Source organism: Xenopus laevis, chromosome 8L, assembly GCF_017654675.1.
Source record: "Xenopus laevis strain J_2021 chromosome 8L, Xenopus_laevis_v10.1, whole genome shotgun sequence".
Taxonomy (NCBI): domain Eukaryota; kingdom Metazoa; phylum Chordata; class Amphibia; order Anura; family Pipidae; genus Xenopus; species Xenopus laevis.
The window spans coordinates 126,406,747-126,432,511 of NC_054385.1; the positions used below are offsets into that span (position 1 = coordinate 126,406,747).

Below are 25,765 nucleotides of genomic sequence, written 5' to 3' on the forward strand. Positions count from 1 at the left end.
GTCCAATTAATATGAGAGTTCATAATTGTCAACTGTTAAAAAAATGAAGTTTTTTTCTGTGTGAGCTTATTGTTTCAACCATAGTTGAATTTAGTCCATTTTCAAACTTAATTGAGCTGCTTGAAATTATTTCCATAGATAAAACATAATCTGCCAATCACAGGCTAAGAGTTGTCATTGCAACACAATTCAATTCACAGATGACAGGGCTTTAAGAGGCAAATAGAAGATGACGCAAGTGCGCCTGACAAAGCCAGCAATGGTGCAGTGGTGCAACACACGTAGCCGGCGGTGAAATGGAGGTTTAACATGAGCAAAAGGCTATATTGTAGCTTGCAAAAATCAGTAATAAGGAGAGACTGGGACATCCTTTTGGTTGGGCCATTCATAATGTCTAAAGGACTGGTGAGGCGATTTTGTAAGAACCAGCGAAAAAAATTTTTCACAATACTTACTCGGATGTTCATAACCTTATCCATTAACTTATTCACACAACAAGCAATGTGTATTTTGCTATAAGAAGCCTCTGTAAAGACATCATTGGTGGTGATGTTGCTCATTGGTAACTACGCTGCTTATAACAGACCGTGGCTGGTCCAGCTTTACAGCTTTAACAACATTGCTCAAATTTGGAGGCCATTGTTTGTGTAGGAAATTCTGGTGAAACCATTATAAATGCACAATTTTTTTGCCTGATGGTATTTAAAAGGACTCATAGCCTGTTATTGTCAAATTGTGTTTAAGCTATGGAAATAATTTCAAGAAGCTTGGTTAAGTTTGAAAATGAACTACGTTCAACTCTACCTTATACACAGGGCTTATTTCTATCCAGATAGACTGCACAAAATATTCCCCATGTCCTCCTCACAATGCCGCAGATGTTATATGGAACAAGCTTCCTTGGTGTATATGGTAATGGAATGCACGGCCTTGTCCCCATTTTGGTCTCAAGTGCTTAACACAAATTTTGGAGATACAACTTCCCAGAACTCAAAAGGTCTGCTTATTTGAAAGTGGCCTCAATGACACACTATAATTATTGTTCGATTAGGTAACCCAGTCTAGCCATTTGCCCCACACTTTTTGATATTTTTTGGTGCCATTTCTAGCTTTATAAATAAGGGCTTCTACAGCACATAGGTGTTTGATCTCTGAGATCCATAGTGGGACTGTGGAGGGTAAGGGATCCTACCACCTACTAATAAAGTATAATAAAACTAAAAGTGTTATAAGTTTCCTAGTGATAAATAAACATTCTTTAATAAAAGTGCTTTGAAGAAATGTAAGTGTATATCTCTATACTAACTCCACTACCCTAGTCACAGGTGCTAAGTAAACCACTCTTTGGTTATTATCATGGATTGTTACGCTTCTGCTATTGTACAAGGTCAATGCACTGTACTGTTTAACCTTGTAATTAATCTGCTTTTGTTAAACTTTTATTAAAAACTGCCTGAATAAAAAAAAAGAAAACGGACTAAGTTCAACTATGCTCACATAAATACCTCCACTGTTTTTAACAGTTGATAATTATGAACTCTCAAATGAATTGGACTGAGTTTCTATATTATTAATTACATGAATTGATGCTTTAAAATTAGATAAGTGTGTTAAAAGTGTTTATTCAATAACTAATGGGAATGGAAATGAAATTGGGTAATGTACAATGAATTGATATAAATACATTATGAATTGTGTGTTTTATAAATTAATTGGGAGACTTCACGCTAAAAAAGACGAATTTATTGGTAATAATTCTACCGAGTGCGGTTTATGAGATACTTTTGTATTTTACATTATGATATAATGTTTTCCCATCCTGCTGACTGATGAGTATATGATCTGACTGTAAGAAGACAAGAGGACATTTTTTACTATTAAGTCAGGTGTTTATATGTTATATGTTTATTTCTGATTCCTGTAGATTCGGTGTTTGTTAGAGAGGATGTTACCCACAATGCAACTGATTCAGTTGGTTAGTATTGGCTTGTGGTTTGGTTCACCTCAGTCCCAGTCAGGTAAGTCTCGTGTCCTCAATATTATATATTTTATTATGTGTCAGTTTTGCTCGAGGTATTTTCATTAATATTGCATGGCTACATCCCACTTTTTAGAAGTGGAAGCATTTTTTCCTTACATAAATGAATGTGTATGTGCATAGAGGGCAGTTTTAAGGGTAAGTTTATGCACCTGGTATGTCAAATATGCAGCTATTTATACCCTTACGGGACTGCACTAGGCAAATCCATTATTGGAGTCCTTGTAGATAATAAACTTGTCTGTAGCAAGCAATGCCAGTCAGCAGCATCAAGGGCAAATAAGGTCTTGAGCTGTATTAAATGGGGCATAGAGTCACGGGAGGAGGGGGTCATTCTTCCACTGTATAGAGCACTGGTAAGGCCCCATCTAGAATATGCCGTACAGTTTTGGTCTCCATCACTCAAACAGGACATTATTGTATTAGAGAGGGTACAGAGAAGGGCAACTAAGCTGGTAAAGGGAAAATCTTAGCTATGAGGAAAGACTGGCCAAATTGGGGATGTTCACACTGGAGAAGAGGTGCATAAGCGGATAACTGTGTATTAATACAGCAGGGAACCATATAATAAACTATTAAATGCTTTATTTATAAGTATGCCCTTTCACCTGACAAATAGGCACATGTTCCAGTTGAGGAAGGAATGTTTCCCCTCAGTGGCAAATTGGAGAGGCTTAAGAACGAGGTTTTACCATCCTCTGGATCAGCAGTTGGGCAGGTTTCATTTAGATTTTGACTTAAAAGGTTGAACTTGATGGACGTGTGTATTTTTTCAACATAAGTTTCTATGTGCCATGTATGTACAGTATGTATGATGCAGAGTTTTGATTTTTCCTAAATATAAAAATGCTAATTTGAGTTTCAAAGTACTTCTGTATTTTGTTGAATATTTTGTGGAGGATTCAGCATTTGGCCAAATATACAAATTATGGTTAAATGTGACTCCCCATTTATAAATAACAAAAACTACTGGATATTTTAAATTAATGTATAATGGAAGTTTGGTCGTAGTGAGGATATAATGATATCCATATTGAATTTAACGTAAAACTAATTTTCATGTGATGAGTAGGATGTTATTTAAATCCTGTTTTGAAATTGCACCATACGATTTTCAGTTGAAGCCTGAGTCTCTAGGGTATATATTTATTTGCTCCTGGAATCAGCTCTGTTGTTTCACAGTAAGTAAATTGAGCTCAGTGTATACCATTTGTTTGCCTGTCTTCTCATAATATCATCACATGAGCTTGGCAACAATTTATTTGTAATGAAGAACCTTATGTATATTTTTATTTTGACTGACATTTTTATAAAAGTCTTCTGCTAATTATTTTATATATTTTCCAGTCAGATTTAAAGTTGCGTCAGTGTCATCAATGTCTGTTCCTATCGGTTCTGATGCCACTTTACACTGTTATCTGGTTCCTGAGATGAATGCTGAGAACATGGAAATTAATTGGTTCAAACCATCATACATTCCCTATGTGCACATGTACAATAGAGGAGAAGAAGACAAGTCAAAACAGATGGAGCAGTTTGTTAATAGAACAGAATTCCTGAAACAGAACATCACTAGAGGAGGAGTGGCTTTGCTTATCCGGAATGTCACATTTAAAGATTTGGGAAAATATTATTGTTATTTTGAGTCGGATTATCATCATGGCAGAACGATCATTCAGTTAAATGGCACTGGTAAGTTTTATTTTGTGTTGTAAGTTGCATCATACTCAGACTAAGATGCAGACTAAACACTGGGGCTAAAAAAAAACTTTGCTTTGCACCTCACGCAATGCAATTTAACAAGCACAGCCTGTAGAAACAATTGCCCCACGTGCAACATGGGAAACATTTTAAAGAGGAATAGTCATGAAAATGTAACATAAGCTTTATCTCACAGAAGTAAGTGAATATAAGCCTTTTTGTGAATAAATTTACATTCATTATTTATTTTTTTTGAATTCCAAGATATTAAGGGATACATGTACTGTTAATATGAATGAATGAATTTTGTTACAACAGCGCCATCTGCTGGTCAGTTTCCCACCAGTCTGACCACCAAATAGTCAAGGAAGTTGTCAGGAGAAAGAAAGAGGCTTCTCTGATGTTCTTCTGCTTAGGAATAAAATTAGAAACCTTTCTCACATCTTTCCTAAGCAGAAGAACATCAGAGCAGCCTCTTTCTTTCTCCTGACAACTTCCTTGACTACTTGGTGGTCAGACTGGTCAGAAACTGACCAGCAGGTGGCGCTGTTGTAACAAAATGCATTCATATTAACAGCACATGTATCTCTTAATATCTCGGAATTCAAAAATAAATAAATAATAAACTTTCAAGTTCTCTTTAAAGACTCACCTGTTTAAAGAAGCTCATTCAATGTACCTTAATTAATCAGTCATTGCTGTATCAAAAATCACAAAATTGTTTATAAAATCCTAATGTACCCTAACCTTTAGTTTGTAAACTCTCGCATGTAGGGCCCTCTAATCCTATTGTATCTGTAACCCTTGTTTGTTATCTTCCATTGATTCCCTGTTTGCTATAACTAAGGTAAAGCACCGCGTATCTTGTTGGCGCTATATAAATAAATGATGATGATGATGAAATTACAAGTGTTCAAAATCCCCCTCATCAATTTTACATTCACTTATTTTAAAGATTTACTTATCCTTTAATAAAATAGAGATGCAGCAATAATTTTTCTCTATCCAAATGCATTAAAGGACAAGGAAAGTGTAAAATAGAATAAGGCTAGAAATGCTGTATTTTGTATACTAAACATAAACATGAACTTACTGCACCACAAAGTCTAATCAAACAAATGATTTATGCTTTCAAAGTTGGCCATAGGGGGTCACCATCTTGTAACTTTGTTATACATCTTTGCCTGACCCTGACCCTGACCCTGCACATGCTCAGTGTGGTCTGGGCTGCTTAGGGATCATCATAAACAAAGCTGCTTGAGTTCTGCATGGCTGGGAAGTAAGGCGGGGGCTCCCCCTGCTGTTCATAAGTATGATTGTTTCCCTGCTTAGCAGTTAGGGAATGTCTGACAATTCCTATCCACAGCAATAAATGAAGGGAGAATTTTACTGAATACAGTCTGGTTTCTTATAAAAACGGTACACATTTTTAAATTAAAGTATATTGGAGGTTTCTTTTTCATTAATGAAAGTAAAAATGGGATTTTATTTTTTTGCCTTTCCACGCCTTTAAAGTCAATGGGAGTTTTTTCTTATAGCAAATTTTTTCATGGCAAATTTTTACTGCAGTATTGTAAAAAATTTGCTGATGGTGAAATGCCGAATTTACTTGCGAATCCATGGCTGGTGAAAAAAAATCACCATTATCAGTACCACTGAAAAATTTATTTCTGAAAAAATCAAGTCTCATCATCTGTTTCTCTTAAAGAACCTTTTCAGCAGTGAGTTTTCATTGTTTTGTCCAGACAGACAGTGTCAGGCCATGCTGGGCAGGCGCCCTAGGCAGGCCCAGCAGTCGCGGCACCTGTTTAGCGTGTGCATGCGCGCATTTGCGATATAGTGCGCATGCATGAATTGAAGTTTGCACGCATGAAGCGCAAAAAGCAATAAGAAAAGCAGAGTCGGGCAGAGAAGGGAACTTGGGGTAGGCGACAGAGGAGGTACGTGCTTGGTGCCCCCCAGCTTTGCACCCTAGGCACGTGCCTACTCTGCCTACCCCTAGTTCCGGCCCTGCAGACAAATGCAACAGAGACCATCAAAATCTTCATGTAGAGAAACAGATAACTCAAAGGGGGATAGTGAAGAATGAAGTGATTATTTCAGAGAGAGTACAGCGCATTTAAATGATTCAGCAGACAGTTCCTCCATGACATCTATTTCATATTCATTGTTGTCTTTTTGTGAAAGTTTCCCAAAGTTCAAAGACAAAAGTTATAATTGGCTCAAACAAATCCCATGGGTAAAGAACGATCTCTGTACTTTTGCTCTTTTGCTAAAAGACTTATGTTGTATCAGACACTTGTCTAATCAAAATAATATTGTCGCAGCAAATTCATTTTTTTACAAGTTTGGTTTTAGCTGCCATTTAGACGAGGCCGACTGCAATGTCTGGGTTAATTTAAGATTTCTTTTTTTCTAAGCAATTGGTACTGCACCAAATATTTTATATTCGGAACAAAATGACTTTGTGGTGTGTAATTCATCCGGATGGTTCCCCCGACCTCATGTTACATGGACTGACAGTGCCGGAAACCTGTTAAACGCATCCTGGACAGAAGTGTTAAGAGAAGGAGATTTGTTTGGTGTGACCAGCGTTATCCCACTAATACCCGGCTCCAACATTACCTGCACTGTTACAAACGATATAACTGAAAGCAGACAGTCCAGCGCACTCATCCCAGGTGAGTTTCCTTTCCAAGACTAAGGGGCACATTTACTAAGGGTCGAAGTGAATTTTCAAAATTTAAAAATTTCAAATTTCAAACTAATTTTTGGGTACTTCGACCATCGAATAGGCCTAAATTCGACATCGACTTTGATTCGAAGTAAAAAAGTTTGACTTTGAAAATCGAAGAACTGTCTCTTTAAAAAAGTTTGACTTCGACACTTCACAACATTAAACCTGTTGAATTGCTATTTTAGCCTATGGGAACCTCCTAGAACCCATAGCCAACATTTGACTAAGTTTTTAGAAGTCGAAGTAAAATCGTTCGATCGATTGATTAAATTGTTAGACTTGAAGGATTTCAACATACGGTCGAACGATTTTACTTCGACCGAATATGGTCAAATTCAATTTAAAAAACCTTCGAGTTCAACTATCGAAGTAATGCAATTCGATGGTCGAATTTCGAAGTTTTTTACACTTCGAAATTTGACCCTTGATAAATCTGCCCCCCAAAATTTTAATTTGTAATCAAGTTTTTATCGGTGACTTATCCCGATTATTCCATTCAAGTTTTTTTATTAAATGAGTGGTTCACCTTTAAATTGACTTTTAGCATGTTAGAGTGGCTAATTCTAAACAACTTTCCAATTGCTCTTCATTATTTATCTTATCTTTTTTAATTCAGTAGCCTTCTTCTTCTGAATCTTTCCAGCCTTCAAATGGGGGTCACTGACCCTATCTAAAAAACAAATGTGTTGTTATTGCTACTTTTTATTACTCATATTTCTACTCAGGCCTCTCCAATTCATATTCCAATGCATGGTTGCTAGGGCAATGTGGACCCTAGTAACCAAATTACTGATATTGCAAACTGGAGAGCTGCTGAATAAAAAGCTAAATCCCTCGATAAAATCACAAATAATAAAAAAAAGAAAAACCAATTGCAAATTGTCTCAGAATAGCACTTTAACTCAAAGGTGAACAACCCCTTTAAATCTCCTAGTTGGTATAATATTAAATTAGCCTCACAGAGATGATTTTATTTTCTTCCATTTCTTTGCCTCAGATTCTTGATATTACTTTAAAGATTAATTCTTAGGCTGAGAATTAGTGGAGCAGAGAGCAGTCGGAAAACACCTGCTTTCACAGCTTCTGGCCGACCTCCACTCCTTGTCTGTGGCTCCTGCATACTATTTGTTATCATATTGATTTTTATGGTTTATTGTGAAAACCAAATAAAATATTTCAAACACTGTCTGTGACTGCAAGATTGAGGGAGCTGGGGAAGGTGCAGATCCACTTCTCTCAGGCTTCAAAAAAATGCAGACTGAATACAATGGTGAATGTAATGCTCTGTGTGACCTCGGCCTAAGGGTACAACTACATGGACGATTTCCCCCCGATTGTGCTGGATCTGTCGCAATGCGCCAAAACACAGGCATCAAGTGAGATGCGACGGAAAACAAGGTAAGAAATACAAATGTCGGATGGTGTCACAGACTTCATCTGACGCAGACGCAGCCGCACAGACGTGTCGCTGCAACACCATCCAATGTTTCTGTTGCTTACTTTGTTTTTTGTCGCAGCACATTCGGATCTGGCACAATTGCAGGGAAATCGTCCATGTATTTGTATCCTAAGTGTAGAACTACACGATGCGCTAACCTCTGTTCTGACACAACGCAAGGAAGTGCAGGCGTCACGTCGGATGAGCCAAATCTAATGTAAGTAATAGGAATGTCGAATGTTGTCACAGCGTGCATCCAACACTAATGTCGGATGCGAATGCTGCATGTTGCATCTTCATCCGACAGTCGTGTTGTGACGGATGCACACTGCAACAACGTCCGACATTCCTATTAATTGCCATAGATTTGGCTCATCCAACGTGACACCTGCACTTCCTTGCGTCGCGTCAGAACAGAGGTAAGCGCATTGTGTAGTTCTACATTTAGGATTCATATACTTTCTAATGAACCATCATATCAAAGTGTCATTACTTTTCATAGAATAGTGGCCAAAAGTGTTCCGACAATCAAGGTTTAGCAACTGAATTACACGCTGGCTTTATAATCCATGTGATTTTGATTTCCTCCAATTTCAATGACATGAAATGTATATCTCATCAACCAATGCAAATGTAATGAAAATAATCCTAATGTGTTTAAAGAGGAAACTAGGGATGCTCCGTATTCAGTATTTTGGATTCGGCCAAAACTCCAAATCCTTTGTGAAAGATTTGGCTCAAAACCGAACTGAATCCGCACCCTAATTTGCATATGCAAATCAGCGAGGGGGGGGAAAGAGAGCTTTGCAAAAACATTTTTAACTCACTCATTTTGACGAAAATCCACATGATTTTAATGATTTGGATTTGGTTCAACCAGACACAAGGATTCGGCCAAATTCTGCTGAAAACAGCCGAATACCGAAACTGAATCCTGCATTCAGTGCAGCCCTAGAGTAAACATTATAAATAGGAGGCTCTCTATTCAATATACAATAACTCAAACTGATGAGTAATTACAATTTAGGGGAAGAAAGTTTTCAAAAATAACTGCCTATAGACTCCTCCTCATACAGTAGTTGTACTCTTGGGAACAAAAGTAGAAGACCTAACTAAATATGAAAATAAATGTATGCAGATACTGTCTTCGACTTCTATGATATATATTCAAGTATGATATTTAATATTTATTGCGGTATCGCTCGAACTCTATGAAAGTAGCTGAAAACAAATGACACTATGATAAGTGTAAAACTCATATCCAAAACCAAAACTAGCAAGTGTATTAACAAAACCGAATGAAATAGGAAATGTCCAAGTACAGGGCACATATGATTGACAGTGAAGGGAATTAAAATAAAGTGATGTCTGAAAATGGACTGCTTAGTACATGTTACTCATAAGATTCTTTTTTAAATCTGTATAGAAATGAAGCCTTCACCAGAAACAGGCAATTCCTGTTATTACTTCAGCATCATTCCCTGTGTTTTATTTATGTGCTTATTATTTTTATGGTTCCAAATGAAGAAGTTCAGTAAGTATCTAAAGATATGCGATTATACTTTACCTCTCACTGTCATTGTTCTGATAAGTGTCATTATTCTTGGAAGTCAGACCTTCAGCAAGGGGAGCAAATACCAGGAAACTTCAAAAGAGGCTGGCACAAGCCTGGACCCACAAAGTAGTAAAGTCAGAGTCAGATTGTAAAAGGGTTAAAAAACGTACATTTTATTTTCCAAAATTAAGAACCATGGCTTATAACTAAGCCTATGACTAAGTGTCCCTGGTAGACACGAAACGCGCCAGGACATGGTTCTTAGTTTTGAAAAATAAAATGTAAGCTTTTTTAACCCTTTCACAATCTGACTCCGGCTTTACTATTTCATGGGCCTCTTTTGAAGTTTACAGGTTAATTATATATTGTAAATAATGGTAGGGTGACTTCCAAGAGTAATGACAAACTTTATTATTTATCACCAGAGAATGCAAAACCCTGGACAATTTTAGACCACAGCAATTATAATTATAGTATTATCGTGAAGAACCTGTCCTTAAAGGACAAGGAAAGTCTAAAATAGAATAGAATAGAAATACAGCTAGAAATGCTGTATTTTGTATACTAAACATAAGTATGAACTTACTGCACCACAAGCCTAATCAAAAAAAATAATTTATGCTTTCAAAGTTGGCCACAGGGGGCTGTCATCTTGTAACTTTGTTTTACATTTTTCCCTGACCCTGACCTTGCACATGCTCAGTGTGGTCTGGGCTGCTTAGGGATCATCATAAACAAAACTGCTTGAGTTCTGCATGGCTGGGAAGTAAGGTGGGGGCTCCCCCTGCTGTTCATAAGTATGAAAGTTTCCCTGCTTAGCAGTTAGGGAATGTCTGACAATTCCTATCCACAGCAATAAATGAAGGGAGAATTTTACTGCATACAGTCTGGTTTCTTATAAAAACAGTACACATTTTTTAATTAAAGTATATTGGAGATAGGTTTCTTTTTCACTAAAGAAAGTAAAAATGGGATTTTATATTTTTGCCTTTCCTTGTCCTTTAAAATAACTGATAGTAGATTTGGCTTGTTGCAAAATGTTTGATGTAACAATGACCAGCGGCTACTTCTATAGGCCAGTTAGACTGGCTGTGGGAGGATGCTGGGAAATGTACTATAAATGTTGACAGATATGGAACAGTAAGATGTACAGAAGTATATAAGCCCCTTTCTTTCCTTATGCTTTTTAATACAATAATTGATTTCTAGCTGCTTACTTTACTCTGAGTCTTTTTATATCAGATGGTAATACATCTGCCCAGAGTGTGATATTCATCTCCTTTGCAGTTTATACATTTTATTTTTTAAATAAATGCCTTTTTACACTACGTGGAGAAGTCCTTAGAGGAGCATTTGTGCAATATAACTTTATCAAAGGCTTTACTATCAATTTCTACAAAAAGGAGTTCTGCTTTGTTCATCATTATAATGGGGTGTATTATGCAAAGGGTGAAAACAACTTTCAAAAAAGTAATAATCTAAAAAAAGATCAATTTTGCTTATAGACATTTTGTGAGCATAATCAATGTACAGTAGTTACCATGCTACGCCTCCTACACCCTCCCAAACTCCACTATGGATACACGTGAAATGCTTCCATCTTTGGCTGCTTGACTTACACCCCATGGCTATAGGTTTATAGGTATAAACATAAACTTAATTTTGTATTAATACTAAATTTTATATCTATTATTGATGTAATTATATGAGAATATAGGGATGTAATTAAACAATAATTAATATAAATATTTATTTGTTCTCCTTTGTAGAGCAGAGAAAATGTTGATAATAATGTGGACTGATCTAAAGATGGAATTCAACCCTCTCAGTATGAAGTGAAGCTCAGTTAACATGAATATCATTATATATAATGTGTGTGCCATACGCTGCCTGCCATACGCTCCCTGTGTGTGTCATACTCTGCCTGCCCTATGCTCCCTGTGTGTGCCATACTCTGCCTGCCCTATGCTCCCTGTGTGTGCCATATTCTGCCTGTTCTACACTCCCTGTGTGTGCCATACGCTGCCTGCCATACGCTCCCTGTATGTGTCATACTCTGCCTGCCCTATGCTCCTTGTGTGAACCATACTCTGCCTGCCCCACACTCCCTGTGTGTGCCATACTCTGCCTGCCCTATGTTCCCTCTGTGTGCCATACTCTGCCTGTCCTATGCTCCCTGTGTGTGTCATACTCTGCCTGCCCTATGTTCCCTCTGTGTGCCATACTCTGCCTGTCCTATGCTCCCTGTGTGTGCCATACTCTGCCTGTCCTATGCTCCCTGTGTATACCATACTCTGCCTGTCCTATGCTCCCTGTGTGTGCCATACTCTGCCTGCCCTATGCTCCCTGTGTGTGCCATACTCTGCCTGCCCTATGCTCCTTGTGTGAACCATACTCTGACTGCCCCACACTCCCTGTGTGTGTCATACTCTGTCTGCCATATGCTCCCTGTGTATGTCATACTCTGCCTGCCCTATGTTCCCTCTGTGTGCCATACTCTGCCTGTCCTATGCTCCCTGTGTGTGCCATACTCTGCCTGTCCTATGCTCCCTGTGTATACCATACTCTGCCTGTCCTATGCTCCCTGTGTGTGCCATACTCTGCCTGCCCTATGCTCCCTGTGTGTGCCATACTCTGCCTGCCCTATGCTCCTTGTGTGAACCATACTCTGCCTGCCCCACACTCCCTGTGTGTGTCATACTCTGTCTGCCATATGCTCCCTGTGTGTGTCATACTCTGCCTGCCCTATGCTCCCTGTGTGCGTCATACTCTGCCTGCCCTATGCTCCCTGTGTGGGCCATACTCTGCCTGCCCTATGCTCCCTGTGTGTGTCATACTCTGTCTGCCCTGCTCCCTTTGTAGTTGACACTCTATTCTGTAAGATTGCTCCAATCAGCATAACCTGTTTATCATAATCTGCAAGGATGTCATGAAGTGAGGTTTTGATTGTATTAGCAAGATTGGAGCTTTGATGTGTTATTAAACCTTCCAGGGAGAGAGGAGCCTGGAGAACAAGGAACCAACCCTTAAGTACAAGTTGGGGAACAGGGAAAGGTATTAGAAGTTGCAGACCAGCAAAAGTACTAGTGCACATCAAAGGTGTGATTTAGCTAAAAAAGCAGCTCAAAGATCTAATAAAGATTGATAGATCAGAGGTATCTCTCCCAGGTAAAACCCTCCTTGAAGTGAAGGCAGGGAGGGAGTCATTGGCATAGGGCGCCAGGCTAATATTTTACTTCCTGATAGATTTCCACTGGAGGGGTCTGAACCACTAGTAGATATCCCAAATGGTGATTTTAAACAGTTCATTCCTATCTCCACAAAAGTGCCAGTTTTGTCCTGCTACTGAATGTCACTACATCAAAACTATGATTTATCTCATATTGTACAAGAGAGAAAACAGACCTATATATATATATATATATATATATATATATATATATATATATATATATATATATATATATATATATATATATATATATATATATATATATATATATATATATATATATAGAAAACTAGATGGAATGGTGCACACAAAACCAAATAACATCTGCCCGGGTGCAGGTGAGGAATAGTCACATAATACAAACAATACACCGCACTCCGGGAGCTTGTGAAAATGCAAAAAGATGTGGTTTATTCGACGTTTCGGCTACCAAACCGGAGCCGTCATATATACATATATACATATATACATATATTATATTATATTATCACAAGTGAAGTCATAAGAAGGATTTGTCTGCAGAAGGATATTACATGGATACATTCTTTTTATGTGGTTAAACTGCTTTTGGCACATTTCTTTTTTTACATTTGGTAAGTTGTGTTGCATTTGGAGATATTTTGTTGACCAAAAAAACCTTTTTCATTATGAAGTGTTATTGCACAAGTTGTGCATCTTGTTGCATCTTACAGAAGTTATCCTAAATGGGGAGGTTAAGCCAAAAATACATTTTTTCAATAATAGAAATTCTAAATATAAATATAAGCAACCTCCCATTATAAATTCATTATCCAATAGCATTGCCTTTAGGGTAATGGCAGAGAGGGATTTGTCAAGAATGTTGTCACCCAAGCATTTTATAATATGACAAACAGTGATGCGTGAATCTCACCCTTTTCGTTTGCCAAAAATTTGCGAAATTCATTGAAGTCTATGGGCGACAACATTTTTTTGACGTGCGACTAATTTTTTCATCCATCAGAGTCTATGGGCATCACTTTCACAGTGAAACAGAAGCAGCAGTGCAAAAATCGATAGACAGACGCTGCTTTCCGCTGTACAAAAAGTTTTTAAAACACTGAACGTGTATTATTAATATATTGCAACGTTGATTAAAGTTACATTTTGTTTCATTAGGCAAAATGCTATTTTTGGGTTTACATCCACTGTATGAATATATGTATCAGTAATATGGCTGAATGTCCCGTTGTCCTGTTGATTTATTTCAAATGAATGTATGTATGAATGTATGTATTTAATATTGAAATACATTTCGTGTCAATGCTTTTCACTGTACTTAAAATATAAAACAATAAAAATTTGACGTGTGTATGTACTCGTGGTACCGTCTCTGCACATGATACATATATAAAGTGCTACAGTAGAAGAATACAGAGCATCTTGCTAATGATTTGTGCCAAGCTCATTGTACAAGTGAGATCGTATTTGTCACTATCTGCCTCCTCTCCCTCTATCTGTCAGTGCCCACAGCTTTATTCTGCCTACAGAGAAGCCCAAGCAACTCCCATTCAACTGCAAACTACCCCACCTGCCACAAGAAGAGCATCTCATCTACTCTAAAAGCTGCTGCCTCTTCTGGAATTCAGTAAATAAAAGCTCATTCTCTTAGCGCTGCTACATCCGGAGCCTCAAGTAGGATCATGTCAATTTGAGAGTGAAATTCAAGATGACCAGTGTCTGTATCGATAAGCGCAGAGCAGTTACTAAGGGTTCAAGTGTTTGTTTTTTCTTGCAAGTTCCTCAGTAGCAATTAGGGACATAACACTGTTACAGGCAAGAAGGAAGGACTGGGTGAGTCTGGAATCTGTTTGGATTTTCAGGTGACAAACTCACATGATCCTCCCAGTGGAACCCTTTCTTGACGAGCATTAGTAGTGATATTCTAGTATAGAATAATGTACAGCAGATCCAGTGAAGACAATTAAGGGTAGATTTATTAGGTGTTGAATTGAAAATTCAACTTCACAATTTTTTTTTTTTATGGTCAAAACTCTCAAATTCGAATTGTGAATTATCCAAACTCGATTTTGAGATTTATCATACTGTGGCCCTTTAAGAACTCTAATTCGACTATTTGCCACATAAAACCTGCCAAGTTCATGTATAAGTCAATGGGAGAGGTACAGGGAACAATTTGGACATGTTAGTAGCCTTCCCGACATTCTCGAACTCGAATTTAGTTTAGTAGAATTAGATTCAAATTCAATTACATTTTTTGAATCGTTTGAGTTTTAGATATCCAATTTTTTTTTTATAAATAACCCCACAATCGAATTTCAAGTATATTCGAATTCAATCGAGTTTTAAAAAAAAGACTCACATGAATTTGAAATTCGACCTTATTTTAGTTTTTTAATGCTAATTGTAAATGTAATTGTAGTGTAGAATTCATAATGAGCCTCAACCTCCCTGTTCACTGTTGGCTCAATCCTTCCCCACACTAGTCTCTGTCTACAGTGTTGAATTTAATTTATGCCCCTAGCCCTGTCCACCTATTGCTCAAACCTCCTTCCTCTCACCAACTGCCACATGCACTAGGGTTGCCACCCATCTTGTTTTTACATGGGTTTTCTGAATCTAAACTGCCTGCCTGGTTTTGTAAAAGTCTGAAAACCAGGCATGCCTGTCCCCTGATTGACATGCTATTTGGCCAATCACAGGCCATTGTGTCATTAACCAGGCACATAAATGTAATCAAGGATGGACGGGGCCAGAAAAAAAACCCTGTGAGCCCTGGCCCAGACCCAATCCCTGCTAGTGCTGCCCCAGGATGCTGATCTCCCTCCCTTAAAAGGCACTGAAAGGTAGGTATACATGCTAGGGGAGGGGGTAGGGTGGGTGGCGGTGACCCATGTAGGGGGGTGGCAGCACAGTGGGGACACCTTGGGGGGGCAGGGGACCCTGGGACAGCAGCATCGATGAGCCCTGCACCCACCAGTCCGACCCTGGATGTAATTGACCCAACCCTAAACATCATTGACCTGCCCCTGGGGTCACTTGCTCCATCTCTGATGTCATCAGCTCTGCCCCAATCATGAAGGAAGTGACAACCTTAGCTTGCACCCACAACTCCCCCTCTAGTTTGCATTAGAAAGAAGCATACCCTAACCATTTCTCAGTACAGCTCCCATCATTCTTCCTTTATCCATGCTCATGGGTGGAATGCTGCCCCTTCAATTTTCTGCACTAGGCCTGAGTCTTTGTGACTAGTCCAGGTCTGTCTCGCTCTACCCCAGCCTTGTTCCTTATTCCTCTATCCTACAGCAATGTTTGTCCTCCTCTGTGGTACAGCAGAATCACAGAGAGATCCTATCGGTTCAGGCAGCTGATTCCTTCAAGAATGGGGAACTTTCATCTTATGACCTTGTGTCCATCTGTTTCCATACTTCAGAAAAAGAAATTATTTGTGGCAACATGATGTCATTTATTGGATAACTGATATGTGTAAGAATGCAAACTTTTCTGAAAAAAAATAAACACTGACATAAGTATGTCTAATAGCATAACTAACATGTATCAGCAGCCATAGGGGTAAGGGGTGCCCAGATGGAGGGTCTGTTATATGGTAATGCCCCTCTTAAGCCCAATCTGCTTTTATAACATGGCCACCCACGGAGGACTTCTGAACAGTGTGAAGCCCAACATGCATGGATTTACCAAAGCATATGGCATGTAGGGATTTTATAATGATATAAAGCATATGAATTTTCAGGGCTGACACTCCAGGAAAGGTGATGATCCATAAAACCATTTATTTTTGGAAAGTACATATCCCGCCCCAAATCTAAAATGGGTACATTTGTCTTTCTACTCCAAACTGCAAAGCTGCAAATGTTTACTAAAAGAAGTAATGAACAATTGTGCAGCACTAAAATGCCATAAAATCACTAAAAATCTAATGGAATAATTTCACAAAATAAATGACCTCACAGTGTGGTTAGTGGTCAAAATGTCTGGTCTTAAAAAAAAGTTTAATACATATAATGGTTTTCCAAAAAAAAACTTGCGTATTGCTCAGTTTCTATTTTTGTGGATACATGTGTGTGTGTAGGAGTATGTGTGTGTGTAAAAGTGTGCATAAGTGTACAATATAAAAAGTGAAGATTGCATACATGTGTGTTGTGTGGAGCTGGAGGAATACACACTGGGTACTGAGAGATTCAGCCAGACGCAGTACTTGCTGCTTGAATGTGTTTTTATTACCACAACATGTTTTGGGCGCTATGCCCTTTATCAAGTGTTATAAACATACAAGTGAGGACAATGTATTTATACATTAGTGTGAACAAAGACCACCGCCAAGAGGGGGTTGTGCACCAATCCCTCAAAGTCAGTTAAATCCAATAAGTCCAGTGATAATGTGTAGAAAAGTCGAAGTGGGCGTTTCAATCAATTGATTAAAATTCCTGGTACTGCCAATCTCTTGGCCTACATTTAGTTCACACCTGAAATTAAGCATTATTTAGTTTAAATGGCTGCACTGCATTAATTCATTCGTATTAGGGCTCTTACACATGAGCGTTCCGACCTGCGCTCCCCTGCGCTCCGTTTTTTGGCGTTCAGCCGCAGGGGAGCGCAGGAATAGACGCAAGTCATTATTTGAAATGGGGCTGTAGTCACTCAGGCGCGTGTAGGCGCCGAACGCAGGAAAAATGCAGCATGTTGCGTCTGAACCTGCGTTCGGCGCCTACACGCGCCTGAGTGAGTGGGGAGCGCAGGTCGGAACGCTCATGTGTAAGAGCCCTTAGAAATTTTTTTATATACCACATACTAATTTATCCATTTATTTACATTGCCCATCTTACCATTATGTAGTATTCTAGTATTCTTTGGATAGTAATCTAGTGTTTCAATTAAGGGCAATTTTGGTATCTGAAAGTGAAACAAAAAAGATACATCGGTTACACTGTGAGGCTTAACAGTTTTCACTCTACACATTGTTGCATTACAATCCTTGTTGCAAAAAAACCCAGTATATCCTCTTTCTGTTACAAGTAACATTTTACATTCCAACTATCATTCATGCCTAGTGGTTGCAAGGTGTCTAGTTTTTTAATCCAGAATCCTTTCCTCCCCTTTGTGGGGGTTGTATAACCTCTAGGACCATCCATTTCAACTGCGTTTGATTATGGTTTGCCTTGTTGAAATGTCTTGATACGGTAGTATCTGTATAGGAGCCTTGCTTAAAGTAACTAATATTACCCCTGTGTTCCTTGATCCTTGTTTTAATGCTCCTACTTGTTTGAACAACATATCCTTGGCCACATGGACATTTTAAAAGATATATAACTTTCTCTGTATCACGTTGCATAATGATTTATTTTTATGGGGGTACCCTGTGTCGGATGTCACTATTTCTGCCTTGATTATTGATGAACAACATATACATTCCATACATGGAAAGGTCCCTTTCTTGGGTTCCCCTAAAAATACTTCAGCTGGACATAGTATGTCTCTTATGGTTTTTCCTTTGGTATAGCTAAATAATGGGGATGTGGGTATTTCTTGTTTCAATATTTTGTCCTGCAACAGTAGTGGCCAATAACTTTGTTTACAAAATTGGCTCACCATTGGTAACCTCTCTTTTTTATTTGTCCCTTTTGGTTTGTATATTAACAATTCCTCCCTTATACTGGATTTGGCTATTCTCTCACATATTTCAACCTCAGCATTGTTGTAACCCCTATTTTTGAACCTTGTCTTGAGGGTATTGGCTGCTTTCGTGCAGCTTGCATCATTTGAAGAAATTCTACGAGCTCTTACACACAAAGAATGCCATTATAGGCTTGTAATTTTAACAGTGTCCAACAGAGTGATACATGCTGATATGCACAGTATAGCTACTTATCTATTGTTCTGATTGGTCAGGCAGACAGGTCGAATGATTGGAACACCAGGAAGGAAGATGGGTTTCTCTTCATTTAGTTTCATAATCACAAGTTTGACAAAAGTGGTAATTATTGAGAATCACAGCATTCCACTTACTCAGAAACTTACTCAGAAATATGCAGACCCAGAGGGCCATTTCATTATTATAATAGGTCATCTTCAGAATCAACTAACTACGTTAGCTTCTGTATATGCTCCTAATACCTCCAAACAGACATTTTTTAGAAATTTCATCAACAAACTATCAGAAATCTCGGAGGGCAGAGTCATAGTGGGGGGAGATTTTAACACAACACTAAACACCAATGTTGATAGATCCCAGGACATCCTAGACAAACAGAAGACCACTTGTAGTGATAGAGACACAAAACACCTTATCCACCACTTGAAGGATGAGGCGTTGGTGGACGTATGGAGAGAAAAACATCCATTGGACAGAGATTATACATATTATTCCAACGTACACGCCACATACTCACGCATAGACTTCATTTTCACCAAACCGACATTACTGCAATACATCCACTCTGCTAAAATCCATTACATAACCTGGTCAGACCATGGTATAGTCTAAACGCTCTTTCATGGATGGGACAAGGCTAGAGGGGGAGGTAACTGGAGACTGAACAAATCCCTACTGCTAGACAAGGAGATCTGTGTAGAGATAACTAATGCACTTAAGGAATATTTCCTAAACAATACTCCAACAGATACTTCCTTGGCCATCAGATGGGACGCTCACAAATCGGTAATCAGAGGAATCCTGATTAAACATGCCTCCCGAATTAAAAGAATCAAAACTGAGAAGATAAAACGACTCTCCCAAAAACTACATGATATAGCTACAGCACACAAGAAAAAGCCACCCCCAGATAAATACAGGGAAATACAAGATATAAGAACGCTGCTTATAGACACGCTCTCAGACAAGGCGGCCTACGCGATGTGCAAAACTAAATACCAATATTACGAGTATTCAAATAAGCCCCACACTATGTTAGCAGAAAATCGAGAGCCCTTCACTCCTCGCATGCCATACATGCAATAAGAAACCCAACAGGGAACGTAACAAATTCTCAAAGTGTTTGGTAACTTTTACACGGAATTGTACTCTGCAGACAAAGCCCCAGAGGCCAACCTTGCTAGGGATTCAAGTATACTAACCGACTGGATTCCTCCCCTACTAACCAAAGAAGACCAGGATATGTTAGCATCACCCATAGCAGTAGAGGAAATAGAAAATGTAATCAAAGCCACTAAATCAGCTAAGGCCCCAGTTCCAGACGACTATACGGCAAAATATTAGAAACACTTTGATAAAATCTTAACCCCGCACTTGAAAGACCTTTTTCAATCTCTCCTAAATGGCTCACCCTTAACAAAACATATGCAATCGGAAACCTTAATAATGCTTTTAAAACCAGGGAAGTATCCTCTTAACTGTGATAGTTACAGACCAATCTCTTTAATAAACATGGATATCAAGATGTTTGGGAAAACACTAGACTCAATACGTTGTTCCCAAGATAATCCATATGGACCAGGTGGGGTTTGTACCAGGGCGACAGGCGGCGGATGGTATTCGCAAAGCGATTGATTTGATAAGTCTAGCACCAAAAATCCCCACTTCCTCCCTCCTCTTGTCCTTAGATGCACAGGAGGCATTTGATAGGGTGGATTGGAGATATATGTTCACAGTCCTGGAAAAGCTGAAAATACCACCATTCCTTACAAGACTCAGACAACTATATGACACTCCCACTGCAAGGGTACTCAGCATGGGTCTCTTATCCAAATTTATTGAGATAAAAGGAGGGACGCGTCAAGGATGCCCCTTGTCTCCGATAATTTTTGCATTATCCCTAGAACCCCTGGCCAATGCCATTAGGCACAATCCAGATATCAAAGGATTCCAAGTGGGAGATAAAGAGCATAAAATAAACCTCTTTGCTGATGACATTCTTCCCCCAAACCTCTTTACCTAACCTCCTAACCTGTTACACACCTTAGAGCAATTCCAACGAATATCAGGATATAAAATCAATACTACCAAAACACACGCATTCCCTTTAAAAATGCCCAAGCTAGAATTTAAATTGCTCCAGGTCAACTTTGATTATAAATGGGAAACTGAAACCTTAGAGTACTTAGGATATCAAAACAGGGGGGTTGTGGGAGCACTCTAAAGGCTTTAAAGTATATATACAAGTATAATAAATGCTATTGCATATGTACCCAAATAGGGGTTATTTTGTTACAAAGTTATGATCATAAAATTGATAAGCCACCATACCACGTCAAGGTAAACCCCGAATGGCGGTCCCTAACTTGTTTTATATTTTATGTGCATTTTAGCATTACCTGTAATCAATGTCCGTTGAACGCTGTTTTTTCACTGAGGGCTAAATCCTCCCCAGCCAGCAATCAGGCTATTAAAGGAGAGATATTCCCAAAACAAACGCCCAATTTTAAAAGCATAGGAACACCACTAGTTTAAAGGGGGGGTATGGGGTGCTACAACCACTGAAGCTATGCCACAGCTCCTGGCTAAATATGCAATATCAAAACAGGGGGGTTGTGGGAGCAATGCCTCTCCCTTAAAAGCTGCATACTGGCGGGGGAGGATAGATCCTTTTCACTGAAACCAAGGTTCAACAGACACTGATTACACTGAATGCTACTATGCAGTAAGAGTTTTTATACTATGGCCGAAAGGCAAACAAGTTAGGGACCGCCATGTGGGGTTTACCTTGACGTGGTATGGTGGCTTTTCAACTTTATGATCATAACTTTGTAACTAAAAACCCCTGTTTTGTAAACTTACTTTTGAGACAGGGGCCCAGGGAATGTGCATTAAAACTAGCACTTCCATTATACTTAAATATACAATTACTTAGCCTTTAGAGTGCTTCCACACCCCTATTTTTATACATCTTAGAGTACTTAGGAATCCATCTCACCTCTTCCTATGATACCTTATATAAAGCTAATTATCCCAAACTGATGGACAAACTTAAAAAAGACCTACTTACTTGGCATACATTCCACCTCTCCCGGTTTGGTAGAATAGCGGCTGTTAAGATGACACTATTGCCAAGACTTCTATACCTATTCAGGTCCCTGCCAATAAATTTTCCAGTTAAAACAGCCCTCTCACTATAATATCAGACTTTATCTGGGCAGGAAAGAGACCTAGAATTAGAGCGTCAATCATGACCAAGCCAAAATCACTAGGAGGACTAGGTGTCCCACATATATATAGGTACTACCTGGCCAGTAGATTGGAGGCCATGATTCACATACACGCTCCTACAGAGGAACCATGGAAACAAATTGAAGAACACTTGTGCAACTAGCACACTTATTCTGGGTCCCTAAGGCAAACAGGGATACTCCTAAAGTTCTTTTACCCCCTTCACAACAAGCACAAGAGCTATGGGACTCAGTAGCCATTAGGATAAAACTAAGCACACGTAACACCAAATATAGAACTATCTTTTGCAACAAGAGCTTCCCACCAGGATGTAACCCAACTGACTTCAAACCATGGATAGACGCTGACCTGTTCACACTCACAGATTTCCACCCGGCTTTAATCATCATACCTTTTCAACAATATAGGGAGAAACTTGACATTCCTCATTCATAATTTTTTCGATACCTACAAATTAGACATTTTGTTGACAATACAATCAAAACCCAGAATGCTCAAACCATGATCTCCTTTGAAACAATTTGTTTCAAACACTCCTACCCAGCACACTTGATTTCATTACTATACAGCCAACTTTCATCAGATGCCACGGATATGCATCAGCCATACATGGCAAAGTGGGAAACAGACTTAGATCTTACAATATCAGATAAGACCTGGTCATATATTTGGGAAGCAGCCAAAAAAAGCTCCATATGCGTAACCTCCAACGAAAGAGCATATAAAATCATATTTCGTTGGTACTACATTCCAACACGCATCAGCAAATAAATAAAATAAAATAAGCGGTAATCCAGAACACGCCACTTGCTTCAGAGGATGTGGGGAACAGGAATCCTTCTTACTAGGGATGTAGCGAACGTCGGAAAAAAAGTTCGCGAACATATTCGCGAACTTGCGCAAAAATGCGAGCGGTTCGCGAACGGTTCGCGAACCCCATAGACTTCAATGGGAAGGCGAACTTTAACATCTAGAAAAGACATTTCTGGCCAGAAAAATGATTTTAAAGTTGTTTAAAGGGTGCAACGACCTGGACAGTGGCATGCCAGAGGGGGATCAAGGGCAAAAATGTATCTGAAAAATCTGCCTGTGTGTGCTTGGAAGAGATAGTGTAGGGGAGAGCTGTTAGTGATTTCAGGGACAGATGATAGTAAGTTTTGCTGGCTAGTAATCTGCTTGATACTGCTCTGTATTGGAGGGACAGAAGTCTGCAGGGATTTGAGGGACATTTTAGCTTAGGTAGCTTTGCTGGCTAGTAATCTACTGTTCTCTTTAAACAACTGCCATACGTTGACCTTGTAGGCATTGTTTGCCCAGTTTTTTGGACGCAGCCACTGAAGCACAGTTGCCAGAAAAAATATGCCATATAAATGCTGAAAATAGTCATTTTTCGCCATACGTTGACCTTGTAGACATTGTTTGCCCAGTTTTTTTGGACGCAGCCACTGAAGAACAGTTGCCAGAAAAAATATGCCATATAAATGCTGAAAATAGTAATTTTTCGCCATACGTTGACCTTGTAGACATTGTTTGCCCAGTTTTTTTGGTTGCAGCCACTGAAGCACAGTTGCCAGAAAAAATATGCCACATAAATGCTGAAAATAGTCATTTTTTGCCATATACGTTGAGTCAACGTATGGCAAAAAATGACTATTTTCAGCATTTATATGGCATATTTTTTCTGGCCTCTGTGCTTCAGTGGCTGTGGCCAAAAAAACTGGGCAAACAATGCCTACAAGGTCAACGTATACACTACTACAGCGGTGGATACGGATTACGTAAAATATATTATGGCTGCTTGAAAAAAGTGACTCCGGTGTTTTTTCTGGAGACGGTAATATTATGGATATTTAGACAGAATGTGAACAAGGTCACACAGCTCGATGGCGGGTTGAAGAAAACAGTGTGCAAATAATGCCTACAAGGCCAACGTATACACTACTACAGCGGTGGATACGGATTACGTAAAATATATTATGGCTGCTTGAAAAAAGTGACTCCGGTGTTTTTTCTGGAGACGGTAATATTATGGATATTTAGACAGAATGTGAACAAGGTCACACAGCTCGATGGCGGGTTGAAGAAAACAGTGTGCAAATAATGCCTACAGGGCAAATAATGCCTAAAAGGTCAACTTATACACTACTACAGCGGTAGTAAAATAAAAAAAAGTAAAATAAAAAAAAAATGAATATTAAAAAAAAAAATTAAAGTTGGTGCTGCTGAACTACTAGGAGCAGCAGATTAGCACACCAGTCCCACTCCCCAACACTGCTAGACTAATAGCACTGGGCTCTTATAGTAGTAGTAGTAGTAGTAGTAGTAAAACAACAAAAAAATAAATAAAAGCAGTCCTTACAAGGACTACTGTTATTGCAGCAGTCAGCAGATGAGATCAGAAGCAGGACAGCTGCCCACTGCAGCTACATACAGAGCACTGCAGTAGAAGGTAGATTACTAGCCAGCAAAGCTACCTAAGCTTAAATGTCCCTCAAACCCCTGCAGACTTCTGTCCCTCCAATAACAGAGCAGTATCAAAACGATTACTAGCCAGCAAACTTTCAACTGTCCCTGAAATCACTAACAGGCAGCAGCTCTCTCCCTACACTATCTCTTCAGCACACACAGGCAGAGTGAAAAAACGCTGCAGGGCTTCGGTTTTTATAGGGAAGGGGAGTGGTCCAGGGGAGAGCTTCCTGATTGGCTGCCATGTACCTGCTGGTCTGGGGTGAGAGGGCAAAAAAAAGCGCCAACAATGGCGAACCCAAAATGGCGAACGTCGCGCGACGTTCGTGAACTTCCGGCGAGCGCGAACACCCGATGTTCGCGCGAACAAGTTCGCCGGCGAACAGTTCGCGACATCTCTACTTCTTACACACGTGGTGGTCTTGTGGAGTGGCCCAAGAATTCTGGAAAATGGTAGCTACTCTCAGAGATTCTACGCAGCACAGTTCAAGCAACCTCACACACATTTCTCTTAGGCATGAAAATCCAGTCCGTAAATTCTAAACCTTCTCACAAATTAGCTACACATATCCTGACAGCAGCAAGATCTCTTCTAGCAGCACTTTGGAAAAGTCCGCAACTACCAGGTCGACAATCACTAAGTAAAGTAAACTGGACCCGAGTGATGTAAATGATCACAGACAAATTGTTAGATAGGAGCTACGAAGGGGAACTGGAGTGGTACCCGTGGGCTCAATATCTGGAAGGAATTCAAACCGACTCTAATATCAATGATCCTAGAACTACCTGAGAGGTGCAACTGATGAGAGGATGCCTGGTAACAATAAAATGAAGCTAACGTAACCATGTCACCCTTCTATGTCTTTCCCCTTTCCCCCGAGATTCCCCCGTGTCATCATACTACCAGCTGCAAAATAATGGTGCTGATACAGAATATCTTAAGAGGTCACTGGAGGTGATCGATTATGTAGGGTCATACCTAAAGTAAGCATACAATAACCAGACTAGGACATGCATGCAGCTGGATACTTGTTGTTGTAATTTATTGCATGTATTATTTGTTACTTTAACCTTTTTACTGCCAAGAATGTAGCTCCTACGTTCTTTTGAAAAAAGGCTTTAAGTGCCAAGAATGTAGGAGCTACGTTCTTTACTAAAACAGTGCTCTCACTGCACACACTGCAAAATCAGCATGCAGAGAGGAGCGGTTAGCAGCAGAACCCCCTAGGCAACGAGCTTACCTGAAAAAGATTGGCAATCCTCCACTCCAGGGTCGCAGAGAGATGCAGCAACAGCAGCAACAGATTCAACAGCTTCCTTGTCGCAGCACCAGCACAGCACATGTTCCAGCTCCGACCACGCACTTCCTGCTGCAGTGACTCAGCGATCCTCAACCCTACAGCACTGAAAAGGACTCCTCTTCATCTAGAGTTGGTAAGTGCCCCTTTTTTTTACTTATTTACAGGTATTTACA

At 39.3% G+C, this 25,765-nt stretch overlaps 1 protein-coding gene and 1 long non-coding RNA gene across 4 annotated transcripts; one reads left to right on the forward strand and one right to left on the reverse strand.

Annotated features, from left to right (window-relative positions):
- Window positions 1–2,825: 2,825 nt before the first annotated feature.
- Window positions 2,826–14,444, forward strand: LOC121397213 (butyrophilin subfamily 2 member A2-like). Of its 3 annotated transcripts, none has more exons than XM_041573600.1 (4): window positions 2,826–3,730; window positions 6,160–6,420; window positions 9,341–9,448; window positions 14,184–14,444. In XM_041573600.1, exons 1-4 carry the CDS (start codon window positions 3,415–3,417, stop codon window positions 14,309–14,311), a joined length of 813 nt encoding a protein of 270 aa, XP_041429534.1. In that variant the 5' UTR covers window positions 2,826–3,414; the 3' UTR covers window positions 14,312–14,444. The 3 variants fall into 3 exon arrangements, with proteins under 3 accessions (XP_041429534.1, XP_041429535.1, XP_041429536.1); XM_041573602.1 differs by lacking the exon at window positions 14,184–14,444 and adding an exon at window positions 11,239–11,398 and having other exon boundaries at window positions 2,827–3,730; XM_041573601.1 differs by lacking the exon at window positions 9,341–9,448.
- Window positions 14,445–15,525: 1,081 nt separating this feature from the next.
- Window positions 15,526–25,716, reverse strand: LOC108699420. Its single transcript, XR_001932773.2, has 3 exons — window positions 25,533–25,716; window positions 17,528–17,594; window positions 15,526–17,167 (listed from the first exon to the last, which is right to left on the reverse strand). It is a non-coding gene; the product is annotated as an uncharacterized LOC108699420 (long non-coding RNA).
- Window positions 25,717–25,765: the final 49 nt, after the last annotated feature.